At 38.1% G+C, this 14,109-nt stretch overlaps 3 protein-coding genes across 4 annotated transcripts in view; 1 reads left to right on the top strand and 2 right to left on the bottom strand.

Annotated features, from left to right (window-relative positions):
• The window catches only part of LOC111446738 (ubiquitin carboxyl-terminal hydrolase 12-like), a 16,799-nt gene extending 15,181 nt beyond the window's left edge, over positions 1–1,618 (top strand). The window contains exons 28-32 of the mRNA XM_023085715.1: positions 186–272; positions 373–489; positions 596–670; positions 845–931; positions 1,113–1,618. Coding sequence (XP_022941483.1) covers positions 186–272; positions 373–489; positions 596–670; positions 845–931; positions 1,113–1,154 — 408 coding nt within the window. The 3' untranslated portion in view covers positions 1,155–1,618. The remainder of the gene's footprint in view (positions 1–185; positions 273–372; positions 490–595; positions 671–844; positions 932–1,112) is intronic.
• Positions 1,619–2,216: 598 nt separating this feature from the next.
• LOC111448119 lies at positions 2,217–6,819 on the bottom strand. Of its 2 annotated transcripts, none has more exons than XM_023087548.1 (10): positions 6,663–6,819; positions 6,216–6,416; positions 5,846–6,008; positions 5,068–5,138; positions 4,834–4,882; positions 4,613–4,680; positions 4,398–4,513; positions 3,350–3,449; positions 2,705–2,834; positions 2,217–2,355 (listed from the first exon to the last, which is right to left on the bottom strand). In XM_023087548.1, the coding sequence occupies exons 1-9, from the start codon at positions 6,772–6,774 to the stop codon at positions 2,740–2,742; spliced, it is 975 nt and encodes a 324-aa protein (XP_022943316.1). In that variant the 5' UTR covers positions 6,775–6,819; the 3' UTR covers positions 2,217–2,355; positions 2,705–2,739. The 2 variants fall into 2 exon arrangements, with proteins under 2 accessions (XP_022943316.1, XP_022943326.1); XM_023087558.1 differs by having other exon boundaries at positions 4,398–4,510; positions 6,663–6,818.
• Positions 6,820–7,652: 833 nt separating this feature from the next.
• LOC111446753 (probable glutamate carboxypeptidase AMP1) lies at positions 7,653–13,935 on the bottom strand. Its single transcript, XM_023085699.1, has 10 exons — positions 12,701–13,935; positions 11,389–11,631; positions 11,142–11,294; positions 10,984–11,052; positions 9,814–9,901; positions 9,629–9,712; positions 9,438–9,526; positions 9,092–9,205; positions 8,855–8,989; positions 7,653–8,058 (listed from the first exon to the last, which is right to left on the bottom strand). The coding sequence occupies exons 1-10, from the start codon at positions 13,646–13,648 to the stop codon at positions 7,876–7,878; spliced, it is 2,106 nt and encodes a 701-aa protein (XP_022941467.1). The 5' UTR covers positions 13,649–13,935; the 3' UTR covers positions 7,653–7,875.
• Positions 13,936–14,109: the final 174 nt, after the last annotated feature.

Consider the following 14,109-nt stretch of genomic DNA (forward strand, 5'->3'; position numbering starts at 1 on the left):
TTTTTTTTTTTTTTTTTTTTTTTTATTCCATATTGTCTGATGTCATGCATTCCCATTTGTTGAGGGTTTTGGGGGATTTGCAGATATGCAAATTAGCTTTAACCTGGAGAGTATGAAATTGGACAGTTTGTTTAGTAGTGCTAAACTTGTTGCTAACGTTTTATTATTTCTGATGAAAATATCAGATTCCTGAAGAGGAGAAAAACCTTGGTCCTCAGGATCGTTTGATTCATGTGTACCACTTCAGCAAAGAGACAGCCCAAAACCAAATGGTATGAAAGTTTTCTGAAATTGCTTCCAGCAATTTGATTATCATGACTTCTTAAAGCTTTCTTGTATCATATTGTTTAAAATACATTGTTTATTCAACAGCAAGTACAAAATTTTGGAGAACCCTTTTTCTTGGTCATTCATGAAGGTGAGACCTTGGCTGATGTGAAAGTTCGCATACAGAAGAAACTTCAAGTTCCAGATGAAGAGTTCTCCAAGGTAGCCTCTTCAACCTTCATTCTGCTGTGGAAATGCTTTTTCTTTCCCTAATGCAAATTATTTTAGAACCATAATGCTATTTTCTTTTCCAACTTTATTTCATCAGTGGAAATTTGCATTCTTCTCTCTGGGGCGGCCTGAATATCTGCAGGAATCTGACATCGTCTCCAATCGTTTTCAGGTACTTTCTGCTTTAACTGTAATTTTTGTAAGTTTTGTTCTCAATTGTTTTAGTTCAGTTACCCTTCAAGATTTGAATTAAGAACTGTTATTCTTGGTATTGACTTGATCACTTTTATTTGTTGTCTAACTTAATGAACTGATTGTAATGAATCTGTACAAATAAACAATACAGAGAAGAGACATTTATGGTGCTTGGGAACAGTACCTTGGGTTGGAGCACTCAGACAACACTCCCAAGAGGTCTTATGCTGTCAATCATGTGAGGGTCTCTTACCATCTTTTATGGTTATCTTCGTAGCAAATTCCCTTTTAGCCTACTAAATATGATATATAAACCAAACAGGTTTTTTTTTTTTTTTCATTTTGCACTCGTCGTATGAGATTATGGGGCGATGTTTGATATTATAATTGTTAAATTTGCATAAAAATTTTGTTTGCAGAACCGTGCCACATATGAGAAACCAGTGAAAATATACAACTGAACATAGGCATCTTCTACACAAAACTTGAGGCATATGAAGAGAGTCCCACTTCGGCCAATTGTGGAAGAAAATGTTAGCCATATGCGAATGAGGTGCGTATGAAGAAACAAAGCTCCTATTTGAAGTTATTCTCTAGTGTGTAGTGAATAGGAATTCAGTGATATAGTTTTTGTTTTCCCATTTTTCTTTTTTGCTTAAATTTGGGTGGGGAGGTTCGTTTTTCCTCGGGCGTTTTTACTGTGTTTCGATTCTTCCATCTGAGGCTCTACCATGTGTTAATTCTAATGCATTCGATTAAAGCTTCAGCTTTATAAAAGGTTGGTGGGTTATGAAGGTCTAGTGTAATTTACCAGGTACATAACAAGTTCCTTTCCTCTTTATTTTCTTATTTTTCCATCTGAGGGGATGTATATTGAGTTTATAGATGCCACTCTTTTTGTCTCAATTCATTATTTTTACCCTCTTTTGGTGGTGCCTGCTGGTTTGTGCAACTTTTATAATCCTTATTGTGTACATCATCATCCCTGCAGTTTAGTATACAATATGTTCACTTCCTCCACCTATGTGGGAGACCCCATTTTAAATCATACAAATGAAAAACCTTTTCTACTACTATATCACATCATCATCATTAAGGTATAATAGCTCATGTTTTGAACCTAAAAGATTAGAAGTTCGAATCTTCTTTCATGTTTGTACGCTTGTAGAAAAATAATAGATTTAATTCTATCTACTTTTGACCAAGTTATTAGCATTTTGATCCGAGCATTTTATTAACATTGTTTTTAAAAACTCTTTAACTTATTTTGCTTGCCAACGTGCACACGCCTCTTTGCCAGCTCGAAAATTTCTCTATGTTATATCATTGTTATAAATAATATTTTGGTCCTATAATTTATTTATTTTGATCACCTTCATTTTTGTTTTTATCTCTTTTTTTAAAAAAAAAAAAAAAAAAGAATTGTACTCTCACACTGCTTTTTCGGTGAACCTGTTTGTAGTGGGTTACATTCCTTTAAGTGGTGAATTGGAAAAATCATACCTCGAAGTTGTTGAAACATGTACGGGAAGTCTTCAAATCCTCCACTAAGTAAAGAAGTAAAGAAGGGTATATCACAATAACTCAGTTTGTTCAGTGAATTACTTAGCTGCTTAAAAAGAATACACCTCCATTTTAAAATTGTCCCCAAGAGTCTGATTCCTGAAAGAGATCGGTAACAATTTATTACAAGAGATAAACTAAATATTTATAACTTGAAAATTTATTACCAAAAAATTCAAACAATTATATTTTTTATGTTTCAGAATTTATAATGAATATCAAGATTGTGAAACATTTGAAGACCGATGGAAACTCGTTCTGGCTCAACGCTCTCTTTCTGTTGTTTCTTAATTTTCTTCCTATCATGTTTTAATTTTCTTTTAAAAAAAAAACAATAATGATGAAGGAATCTATGTTTCGAAAGGAAAGATTAAATAAAAATTTTGCATTCGATCCTCTAGGAACGAATCTCAATTGCAATGTGATAACTTAAATTTGGGGTACAAACTTGTTTGTTGTCGTCAATTTTATTGTATATCCAGTCTATAAGACCCTGTAGGATATCTGATCATTAACCGTCTCCACAACAACCCGCTTCATTCGTACAAGTATCATCAGAAAAGATCTCGCTTTGGGACCTACAAAAATGAGAACTCCGTCACTACATTGCTTGTTATTAATAGTCATTGATTCTGGACAAGTTTCATTCCGCTACCTCGGTATATGCCAAATGTGATGTAAATTTACTCTCTTAATTCCGCCTCACTTACAAACACCAACCGATGAAATAGCGTGACAATGGCATGTCTAGACTATATCATGGTGCATGTCTACGGAGAATATGGTGAGAAAGGAAGGTAATCAAATGTAGATCATAGTCAAAGAGTGAATGCTTTTCCTTTTGCAAAGATGCACAAAAAAAAAAAAAAAATGCAAATATCGCATGCAGCAACTATGCTCATCTAGTTAAAAATATGTCCTAAATTAAGAGGTCACACATTCAAATTCTCCTACACAATCTAAAAATATTTTCATGGCACTAAGTGCATTGGTTCTACTTAACCATTAAAAGTCGTTAAGCTTTTGTTGGTTCTTTTTTCTTTTAATGTCTTCTTGACTGGAGTATATGATTAAATTAGTACGTGTAGATTACCAAGGCCCATTGATGAAACTTCGTCTTGAAAGATGTAGTTTTTTCCCTTGGCTTTCATTTTCAGACATGAGTTGATCTTCTCAACGGCCACGATGAGGTCCTGGACAAGTTGGATTTCAAAGATGTAAAAATTTTGCAAATAGAAATAACAATTTTATGCACAAGGTTAATCGTAGGAAGTATCACGCGAATATACAGGTAACGTTCTTGTAATTTTAGTCGAGGGTTTTTGGGGATGTAAGGGATCATGACATATTTACATTCAAATTCCTCACACAACGCGATCATAAAATGGGATTGTTCGCTAAAGTTCTTGCAATGACACTCCTCAATAAAGTAGAATTGCTCAAAGAAAAAACTACACCTTCAAGATATAGCTAAATCTCTTACGATGGTCACTTACCCGAACATGTTTGGGTGAAGCTATCCCTTATTACAACCTATCCAATTGGCAAAATGTTTGCTTGTACAACTATAAGTATAAAAAGTCCCGCACAGATTCTTCTGGAGTATTACCCCTATAAAGAGACTGTTCTTAACATCATCCCCTAGGATATATTCGAGTTTATAGATTTTTTTCAACATCCATCTCCCAATCGAAGTACACTTGACCCAGAGGCCATTAAATGCATCTTTCTAGGATATGCTTCAAATCAGAAAGGATAGATGCTACTTCCCAGGTCAAAGAAATCTTCTCCGTGGATGTTACCTTCTTTGGAAACCAACCGTATTACCAGAAACCTTAGACTTCGGCTTAAAACCTCCTCGAGAACTTGTTGGAACGTAGGTGTGAATAGCACTGACCGTGTTACTAAAACTAGGAGGAAACGGTATGAACTACTCTGATTGCTTATTTAGAACTACATGTGGTGACTCTTCGGCTTGTTAGAAGGGCTATTTAATTTTCATCTAATTCATCATGCATTTAGTAATAACTCTCGGCTAGTTAGGAAGGGCTCTCAACCATCAAATTAACAAAGGTAGATATATAATGGAAACTCAACAAACATTAATGAATAAAATCAAATGGAATTATATAGTGTCGTACCTCCCATGATGCTAGGCTCTTCATATATGATGGGATACTTTCAAAGTCATCCTTTGATAGCTTAATTGAAGGTGAAATGGCCTCTTCATATTTCAAGTAATCTTCACCTTCCTCTGCCTCATACAAATGCCAAAGTCATGAACTTCATACCTTGATATAGGTCAAAAAACCATTAAAATAATAATGCCTAAGACTGCAATCTACGAACTTCCTACCTTCAGACACTCCAATTTGTGCAGCAGATTGGCATGGAAAATTGGAGTCAAGTGGTTTCCCTAAGAACCTGAAAAGAAAAATGAATCCTATGATTCAATTTACTAATCTTTTATTTGGCAATATACGAGCTGCTGATGAAATGAAAAGAAACAACAAATGTTCAAATTCAATCAAATGATCTTCTAAAATCATAATATAATTTATACAGATTTGAACCTACTTTTTCGGGGTATGAAAATCCACATACGGATCATCAAACCTGGAGTTACCTATAAACGCAATAATGAGAAGTTGCTTGTTAAGAAAGCCTTAAGCGAAGAATAAAGCCATTACAGATAACCAAAAACAATCGAAGTTCAAACTCCTTCAAAATATGGATAACCATCATTTTTACTCCTCTTACATATTCTGGAAAATAGCATATAAAGGCAAGTGGCAATTAGAGTCTTCTTACCTTCAGATGCTAAAGTAGCCAGACAAACATCTGAAAGCCCAGCATTTTGTAAACTTAAAGAGTCATCGAGTCTGGAAATGACAAGAACAACCAAGTGATTGAGGGTACAAGATAATTCGCTAATTGATAGGTAGCTATCTTTTTATACACTTGTACCAATCCTGTGTTTTGAAAGGTGTGCAGCATGCGACCTCCGGTTTTTTTAAACTTTTGTATTCTTTTACTGGTTAAAAAGAAATAAGGGGGAAATTGTTATATCTTTAAAGAATTTCTGAAAAAAAATCCTTATTTCTATAATTTTTCATACTGTACTTTTCTTCTATTATTTTAATTGAATTTTTCTATTGCATGCTTCACTCAAAAATAATAATAAGTAGGATCACTTTTTTTGGCCACGCACAGAAGCCCTAAAGAGGTAACTGCACTTAGTGTGCCACACTTAGAGAATTTCATATCCACAAATTTTAAAGCACTTGGTTTGCTATGCCTTGCAAAAACAAGGTCAAGGTGCATATTTACAACAAACTCAGGGACAGAACAAGCCAAACCGGGAATGTGTGCATTGCATACTCTAGCCTTGCACATGTTGCCGTTCTGCCTTGCTTCATCTCTAACCTCAGCTGGCGCACCCATGAGCGTGCCGTCAGCCAAGTCAAGTGCCTTGAATTTGTGGGTAAAGAACCACAGTTTCAATCTTCTACTTCTCTCTATTTATATATAACCAATAAGATAAGATACTACTATATAACAAGGGAAGGAGGAGGGAAGGATACAATACAGTATGTCTTCTTCGAAATTATGCTTGGCAAGTCCTGTCATAGAGACCGATCTCTGGTATGAAGACGGTACGTTCAATCCATCCATGGAGCTTGAAAGCTCGAAACACAATCCAGATGTTAATGCATGGTTATAATTTTCGTCTTCTTCTTCGATCTCAAACTCTAAGGCAAAAGAAGATAAATGATGCAGCATTAATAAAATTAATAATCATTCTTTCCCTTTTGTTCTATGATTTTTCGATAAAAATTAAATGATATTGAGAATTTAAAGATTAATAATAATAAGGATCGTATGTATCCTATTTAAAGCTACTCCACTCGTCATTTCATCACAACATTCAAGAAAAGAAGGAATTCAATGTAATTCACCTGGAACGTATCCGACGCCCTTAAGCTGCTTTTGTATCTCTTGGAGATCGCTTTCGTTCTTCTTGTAAACTTCACTGACGTGCCCTAACAGCTCCTCAAAGGATACTGTTGCTAAGGACTTTGATTCGAGCAAACTGAGATCAACACTAACAGCCGACACGCGGCGGTTGAGAGATTGTATGAAGGTCGATGATGCCGAATCTAGAGTATATAGTCTCAACAATTAGCACAAATCAGCAACCCTTACTTATCAACAACCTCAAAATTGCAGTCTAATTCATCAAAGCAAAACACAAAAGCAAATTCACGAACGGAAAAGAAAAAACAGCCATATTCGATCTCCTAGTTTATCAAGGCAGCAATTCTTTGTAATTTTCAATCAAATTCCATTCGTCGGAGTACCGAAAAGAGAAGACAAGGTAAGAAAGAGATGGAGATAGTGCGTACCGAGAGGAATGGGGCGGCGATCGACGGACTGTTTGAGGGCATTGCAGCTGTTTTGAAGATGATTGCAAAATGGCGCTAGGGTTTTGTTGAAGTTCGATATCAGATCCTCCATTCTTCTTCTCTTTCAGATGTTCAAATTGAATTATGCTTCAACTGATCGATCCATTTGGCTGATTTTTTAAAAAAAAATACGAGAAATGGCGGGAAAACCATACTCGAATTTTAAAATAAATATTAAATTATATATATATATATCTTTTTTTTTTTTAAATCACATTTATTTTGTGTTCCTTTTAATACATTACTTTTTTAATTCAATAGCTTTTTTATACTTTTTTGAGACCTTATAAAATATTTCTCTTATTATTTTTTCATATATAAAATTATATTATTATAATGAAACTCAACTTTAAATTTTTTAATATATAACAATTTATTTTTTATATTTATAAATTTGTAATCATTTACTCTCTTTATCGAAAAAATTATTAAAATTATATTATTTCTTACCATTAATTTTGAATGAAAACGTTAATATCTTGCTACATCAAAAATATTTTCCTAAATTTTTAAAAGTTTCATTAAAATCATTTAATTTTTTTTAAAAAAAACAAAAAAATTATCTTTAAATTTTTTTAAAAGCCTCACAAACATTAAAATAATAATAAATATACATTTAAACTTCAATTTAACTTTCTTTTTTCTTTTTTTTTTATAATTGTTAAAGGCGTCGATGTTATTTATATATATATTTTTATATTTTTTAAATTTAGTACTCATAAAATTATTTAAAAAAATTAAAGAATATTAAGAATATTTGCAAAGCAAAACACTTGCTGTTTCTATCTAAAACTAACGATAAACCAACTTGAATAGACATGGATATTTCACGGGTCTCATATGACTTCATTTTATGCACTGATGATCGATTTTGATTCCATGCAATACCATACGCAAGAGAGACAACGAGAGACAACGTAGGCCATGAACGAAAAGATGTAGAGAACATGAGGTATTTTCATGAAAAGGGCTCTCATATCTTACAATTTACAACCCATGCATCTTCAGTTTCGAGGAAAAAGGCAGAAGAAGAAGAAGAGGACGATACATCGACGACGATGATGAGAAACGGAGTGCATGATAAGGAACAACTTATGATCGATACTCTAGTTATAGTATCGCTTAATGTACAAAAGTCTAGATACCTTTTGTTTCATGAGAGTTCACCTTTAAGTGCAGCAGCAGCCCTTGTAATGGCTCTAACCACTCTCCAGATCTCATGCTGAATTACACCCTGCCCTTCACTTTGGTTCATTTTCATCGACTCCGAAATTGCGTTGGCAATACCCGGGAAGTAAGACAGTGCACTCTCATAGTCACTCGATGGCCCGTAAACCTGCGACAGAGGAGGGTTATCATAGTCGCTCGAAGTCGCTCGAAAGCCTGTAACTACTGGAATTCTGAAAACACGCTCAAACTATTCTTATGTCTCTTGGGCTTATTGAGATACGTTTCCAACCAAGTCTTTGACAAGGGAACAGGAGAATTCCCACTAACGCTGGTAGGCCAACCCGGCCGTGAGCGCGGTGGGATCGGGCTTCCCAAAAAGCCAACCCCGAGTAGACTCAGAGTGGAAGGAAATGGAAGGGCTAGATCTGTTCTCTTGAACAACAAACCCAAAGGTTAAAGATTGGTGCAACTAGAGGGCCTATTGAGATTATTGAGCTCTCCACACGTTTATAAAGGCACAGTTGCTATAACAGCCCAAGCCTACCGCTAGTAGATATTGTCCGTTTTGGCCTGTTATGTATCACCGTCAGCCTCACGGTTTTTAAAGAGTATCTGCTAGGGAGAAGTTTCCACACCTTATAAGGAATGTTTCGTTCCCCTCTCCAACCGACGTGGGATCTCACAATCCACCTCCTTGGGGGTCTGCGTCCTCGCTAGCACACCGCCCGGTGGCTTTAATACCATTTGTAACAGCCCAAGCCCACCGCTAGTAGATATTGTCCACTTTGGCCCGTTACGTATTGCTGTCAGCCTCACAGTTTATAAAACCCGTCTACTAGAGATTTCCACACCCTTATAAGGAATGCTTCGTTCCCCTCTCCAACCGACGTGAGATCTCCCAATTGCTAAGCAGCAAGCACTCACAATCATTTGGCAACACATCGATGATATCAAATACTTACAAGATGCTTGAACCATGTACGGCCTCGAAGCCCCTCAACGTCCAAGAACCCTCTTTCGGCCAGCATCAAACGATCGTTTAACGCTCGCGTTTGAAACAATGCCACAGCAGTAAAAGTTTCTTGCTCTCTCAATCTCTGTATTCACAATATAATTCAGCATGGCTGTTAGAACACATAAATACACATCAAACATGTTAGATGCAGCACCCTGAGTTCCATTTCTTTTTGTGATCTTACCTTTGCTTCGTTCTCAATTTCCTTGGCAGCGGACTTGAATTCGTGGATGGACGTTGATAACGATTGCAACGCTACGCTTCCATCTAAGATATCGTTCAGTTTATCTCTGTATGCCTGTGTTGGAACAGAATCGACAACGTTTTATAAACAATGCTACAGCCTACAACCAGAAGCATAATGTCGTGCTTCTAATACGACATGAAATTTAGTATAAGATCGGGCCATGCTACCCGAACTTCTATCCATTTTGCGTTTGAGCTACATGAATTTTTGAAAATTTGATTTTAACCCCTCAACTTCCTTAAACAATCCAAACAAAGAACAAAAGTATCCAAAGTAAGGTCACCTGTAGCTGATTCGCGTAGGAGGCGTAACTGAAAGGGAGGATTAAATCGTCAGCAAGTCGAAGGGCTAGCAGTCCCCAGATGCTGCCAACTGAACGAGAAAGTGACAGATGACCGTTAAAGCGTGCGATCGAATGCTAACCGTTCATTATTTGTAATGAAAGTTGGTTTTAATTCAAAAGAAGACGCTAACCAGCCGCATGTCGATGAAACAACGGGTCTCCATAACTCGCCATCCAATCATATGTGTCGAAGGCAGTATGATATACAGGAAAATCTGAGTGAGAAAGGAAAGTTGTCACAAAACAGAGGCAAACTAGATAGCAAGTTTCTTTAAATTGACCATAATTAGTGGCATATGGGCTAAGAAGAAGGTACCTCTTCCATAATAGACATCAATAGAAGGAACTCCTGCATGTTGCACAAATGCAGCAAAATCAGAATTCAGGGCACCAAGTCTTTCAATCTGCAAACTAGCCAGGAACAATTGCAATCAAACAATCAATGAAGAATTCACAACTGGTATGAAATCATCGGTTGGAGAGGGGAACAAAACATTGCTTACAAGGGTGTAGAAATCGCTTACTAGCTGACATGTTTTAAAACTTTGAAAGAAGAACCCAAAGAGAACAATATCTGGTAGTGGTGGACTTGGGCTGTTACAAATGGTATCATAGTCAAACACCGGGTGGTGTGCTAGCGAGGATGTTGGGCCCCCAAGGGAGGTGGATTGTGAGATCCTACATTGGTTGGAGAGGGGAACGAAGCATTGGTTACAAGGGTGTGGAAACCTCTCCCTAGCATATACGTTTTAAAACCTTGAGGGGAAGCCTGAAAGGAAAAGCCCAAATAAGACAATATCTGCTAGAGGTGGGCTTAGGTTGTTACAAATGATATCAGAGTCAGACACTGGGCGGTGAACGTTGGGCCCCCAAGGGGGGTGGATTGTGAGATTCCACATCAATTGGAGAGGGGAACGAAACATTGATTATAAGGGTGTGGAAACCTCTCCCTAGCTTGAGAGGAAGCCCCGAAGGGAAAGCCTAAAGAGGACAATATCTACTAGAGGTGGACTTGGACTGTTACAAATGGTATCAGAGCTAGACACCAGGCAATGTACCAGTGAGAACGCTGGCCCCCAAGGGGGGTGGGATTGTGAGATCCTACGTCGGTTGGAGAAGGGAACGAAGCATTACTTATAAGGGTATGAAAACCTCTCCCTAACAGACACATTTTAAAACATCGAAGAAAAGCCCAAAGAAGACAATATCTACTGGTGGTGGACTGGGGCTGATACAACACAACATCTTCACGACAGCATTTAGTAACATTCATCAATAAAACTCTATTCAAAAGCCTAAGATTATTTAGTTTTGTGACTTCTACTATCATTCAAAGAAGCCCGGAGCAGTAGAGAGCGAGTCAACACATAGACTAAGCTAATCCCTCCGTAGTTATACGGTGGTCGTGACACAATAAGCAGTAAAGAAAAGCCAATAGGGATAAACAAATTGACATGAATGACAGATTAAGGAAGTATGCTCTTACATTGCCGATTCCATTTGTGGCGGTCCACGTGTCATACACAGTTGCACCTTTCACATCAGGATCCTCGACCTGATATCAGTTCAAGTCTTTAGAAACATGTACAACTACACCCCCGACAAGATTCTATTACCAAAACAATAATCTCTTTACTTCGATACCTGTGCAGTAACCTCATGGAGGAGATCATCTAGCTGAGGGGTTGCACCAGAAAAGAACCCTGGTCCCTGAACTGCACAATCTACATTAAGGTAGGCCACAGCTTTGGTTCCAAGGTTCACAATGTTTTGCTCAACCCATTCAGTAGATCCTATCTATAAGCACCAAAATGTAGACCATAAATTACGCGTACGAAGTCGATAAAACATAATAATCATTCATAGCACATGGAGATTTGGGAGTACCTACCATACCGAATTCTTCAGCATCCCAACTGCAAAGAAGAAGTGTTCTTCGAGGGCTCCACCCCAACTTTCTCAAAAGAGCAAATCGACGTGCAATGTCAAGTAAGGCTGCTGTTCCACTGTTCGGGTCAACTGCCCCGAAACTCCATGCATCTCTATGATTACCCATAATCACAAAGCGATCGGGCTCTTCTAACCCCTTTATGACAGCCAAGACATTATGAATTGTTGCTATTTTTCTCTCCCCCTACAAATGAAATGAATGAAGAGTGTTAGAAAAAGGAAGAAATTGGGACAAAAAATGAAACAACCATGATAATGAAGAATCTCAAAACTTGATGCAAATCCAAAAGGCTCCATATCCATGGTCCATTTTTTAGATGCGTTTTAAAATCGTGAGGCAGACGGTGATACGTAACAAGCCAAAGTGGACAATATCTATTAGCAATGGGTTTGAACGGTTACAAATGGTATCAGAGCCAGGCACCAAGTGGTGTGCCAACGAGGATGCTGACCCCCAAGGGGGGTGGCAAGATTCCATATTGATTGAAGAGGGGAACGAAACATTCTTTATAAGGGTGTGGAAACCTCTCCCTAATAGATGTGTTTTAAAACCGTGAGGCTGACGGTGATACGTAACGGGCCAAAGCAGACAATATCTGTTAGTGGTGGATTTGAACAGTTACATCGAGTAACAACCACAAAACCCCAAAGAGAAAACAGAAAAGATTTACAAATCGAAATACAATTACAAGAAATCCCTCCAACGAGAATTGATCTCACAATCAAGAGAAGAACATCAGAGAGAGCACTCCAAGAAGCGGCATGGAGCTATATCAACTCTTTCGAGTGATACTAACCCCAAAAACCGAATATCAATACATACTCCTCGTGAATTGACCCGACAAAAATCCTAAGAGAACTTTCTCCACTTACAACTGATACAATGTCAATATTTTTTAGCATCATTTTTTACTGTGAAAAAACACCATGAAAATTTTGAAAACTTTTACCCTATGATGCCTCTTTCAATGTAATTTATGTCCTGATGATTAAACTCAGCAAGACAGGACAAAAAGTCCGACAAAGAACAGTGACATTGAGACAGTAGGCTGAAGCAGAAAACATGCCCACAATTATGGTCAAGATAAGCAACGAAGGACACGACACTTCCAAGTTTGACAAAGCTTTTACAGCCGTAAAGCAAGTCACTTCTTCTAGGCCGAACAGAACAAACAGACAAAACAACAGCCACTAGCTAAAAAATTTCAGCACACAAACAGTTTATATTTTGACTATGTGTTGAAATTCAAAACCTGGTAAGTGAAGTTGAGATATGTCGGACCACCAGGCCCCACCGCCGCCGTCCCGAGCTTGATTGTGGTGTCCCGCCACTCCGGCGGTACGGAAGCAGTGTCCAATGAACTCAAAATGATCTCAGCAGCCTCAGCCGACAAAGGCATGGAAGGAATTTTGGGAAACTTTCTCAAAACTTCACTGTCGTTCAAATTCAACCTCTCAGCTCCATCAATGGCTGCCCAACCAGGGCTGAGTGGGTCCCCAATTCCCCTCATCACTGTACCTCTCTCAAACCCCTGTCTATACCCGTCGCTGTCGGCGTACAATAGAACCCCTTTTACCCCATTAGCCTCCGCCTTCGCCACCACCACACCCCTCGGAAATTCCCCTTTTCTCGCCACCGCAATGCATCCGGCGACGGTGACACCCATCGCCGCCAGAGCCCGGTAGTCTTCATCTCGGCCGTAGTTTACAAATACCGCCACGCCGTACGCCGTACCAGACGGCGAATACGCGTGGTACGGCTTAACTACGCCCTCAACATTCTCCGATAACGGAATTTGAACAACACTTCCATTCGGCAATCGAGCCGTAAGAGAAGCGTATTTAGGGTAAGAAAGCAGAGCATCGTAGCGAATCGAGTGCGTTTCGAATCCGAGATCCCGGAAATGAGACTCCACATATCGGACTGTTTCCGACGAGGGTTCCGTTCCGGCGAGATGGGGATGAAGAGTGAGCGACCGGAGATACGACGCGACGGTGTAGTTCGACGCCGATGAAAGAAGAAACTGCCGGTACCGGACGGAATTTCTCAAACTCGAAGTTGCAGAGAACGACGAGGAGCTCGAAGAATGAAATGTGTAAAAACCCAAAACGCAGATGATGATAAAGAAGAGAAGGGTCGTTACGGGAGAAGGTTTCGATGAACACAAGGTCGTGAGCTGCTTCAATGGCGGTGGGGCCATTTCAAGAGGAACAAACCCAGATGGAGAAATTTGGGTGAGTGAAGGGTTTTTGAAGAGGAAGATTCAAAGGGGTTTGGAGGAATTATAATATAAAAAGGAATTGCGTGAATCCGCCATTAACGAGGAAAGGGGAAAGAAAATGAAGAGCATTGAGAGTAATTATTATATATAAAAATATGTTGAAAAAGATTGGTAGGTTATGATTTGTGGGTTTTGATTTGATTTTTGAATTTGTTTATAAGAACTGGGAAATTGTGAAATCTAAATTCATGTATTATAGAAATAGGAGCAGCGGATGCTCAGCCCGGTTGGACAAAAATGACAGCTTTTTTGCCTTAAAAAAAACAATATTCATAAAGTTATGAGAATTCTTTTATGGAGGTTGAGAACAAACTTTTGTCTTTTAGTTCGAGTGAAATGCACTTGCTAATTGCAATTTTTTTTTTTTTTTTTTTTTTTTT

Source organism: Cucurbita moschata, unplaced genomic scaffold (assembly GCF_002738365.1).
Source record: "Cucurbita moschata cultivar Rifu unplaced genomic scaffold, Cmos_1.0 Cmo_Scf00001, whole genome shotgun sequence".
NCBI lineage: Eukaryota > Viridiplantae > Streptophyta > Magnoliopsida > Cucurbitales > Cucurbitaceae > Cucurbita > Cucurbita moschata.

What these genes read in the sequence shown, in the direction of transcription:
- LOC111448119 (XM_023087548.1), bottom strand. Translation starts at nt 6,774, where the DNA reads ATGGAGGATCTGATATCGAACTTCAACAAAACCCTAGCGCCATTTTGC. An exon ending in GGGCGTCGGATACGTTCCAG is followed by an intron (nt 6,009 to 6,215) that starts GTGAATTACATT and finishes CTTTTGCCTTAG; the next exon opens with AGTTTGAGATCGAAGAAGAA. An exon ending in AATTTCGAAGAAGACATACT is followed by an intron (nt 5,139 to 5,845) that starts GTATTGTATCCT and finishes TGTCATTTCCAG; the next exon opens with ACTCGATGACTCTTTAAGTT.
- LOC111446753 (XM_023085699.1), bottom strand. Translation starts at nt 13,648, where the DNA reads ATGGCCCCACCGCCATTGAAGCAGCTCACGACCTTGTGTTCATCGAAA. An exon ending in ATCTCAACTTCACTTACCAG is followed by an intron (nt 11,632 to 12,700) that starts GTTTTGAATTTC and finishes TTTCATTTGTAG; the next exon opens with GGGGAGAGAAAAATAGCAAC. An exon ending in TCCATGAGGTTACTGCACAG is followed by an intron (nt 11,053 to 11,141) that starts GTATCGAAGTAA and finishes AACTGATATCAG; the next exon opens with GTCGAGGATCCTGATGTGAA.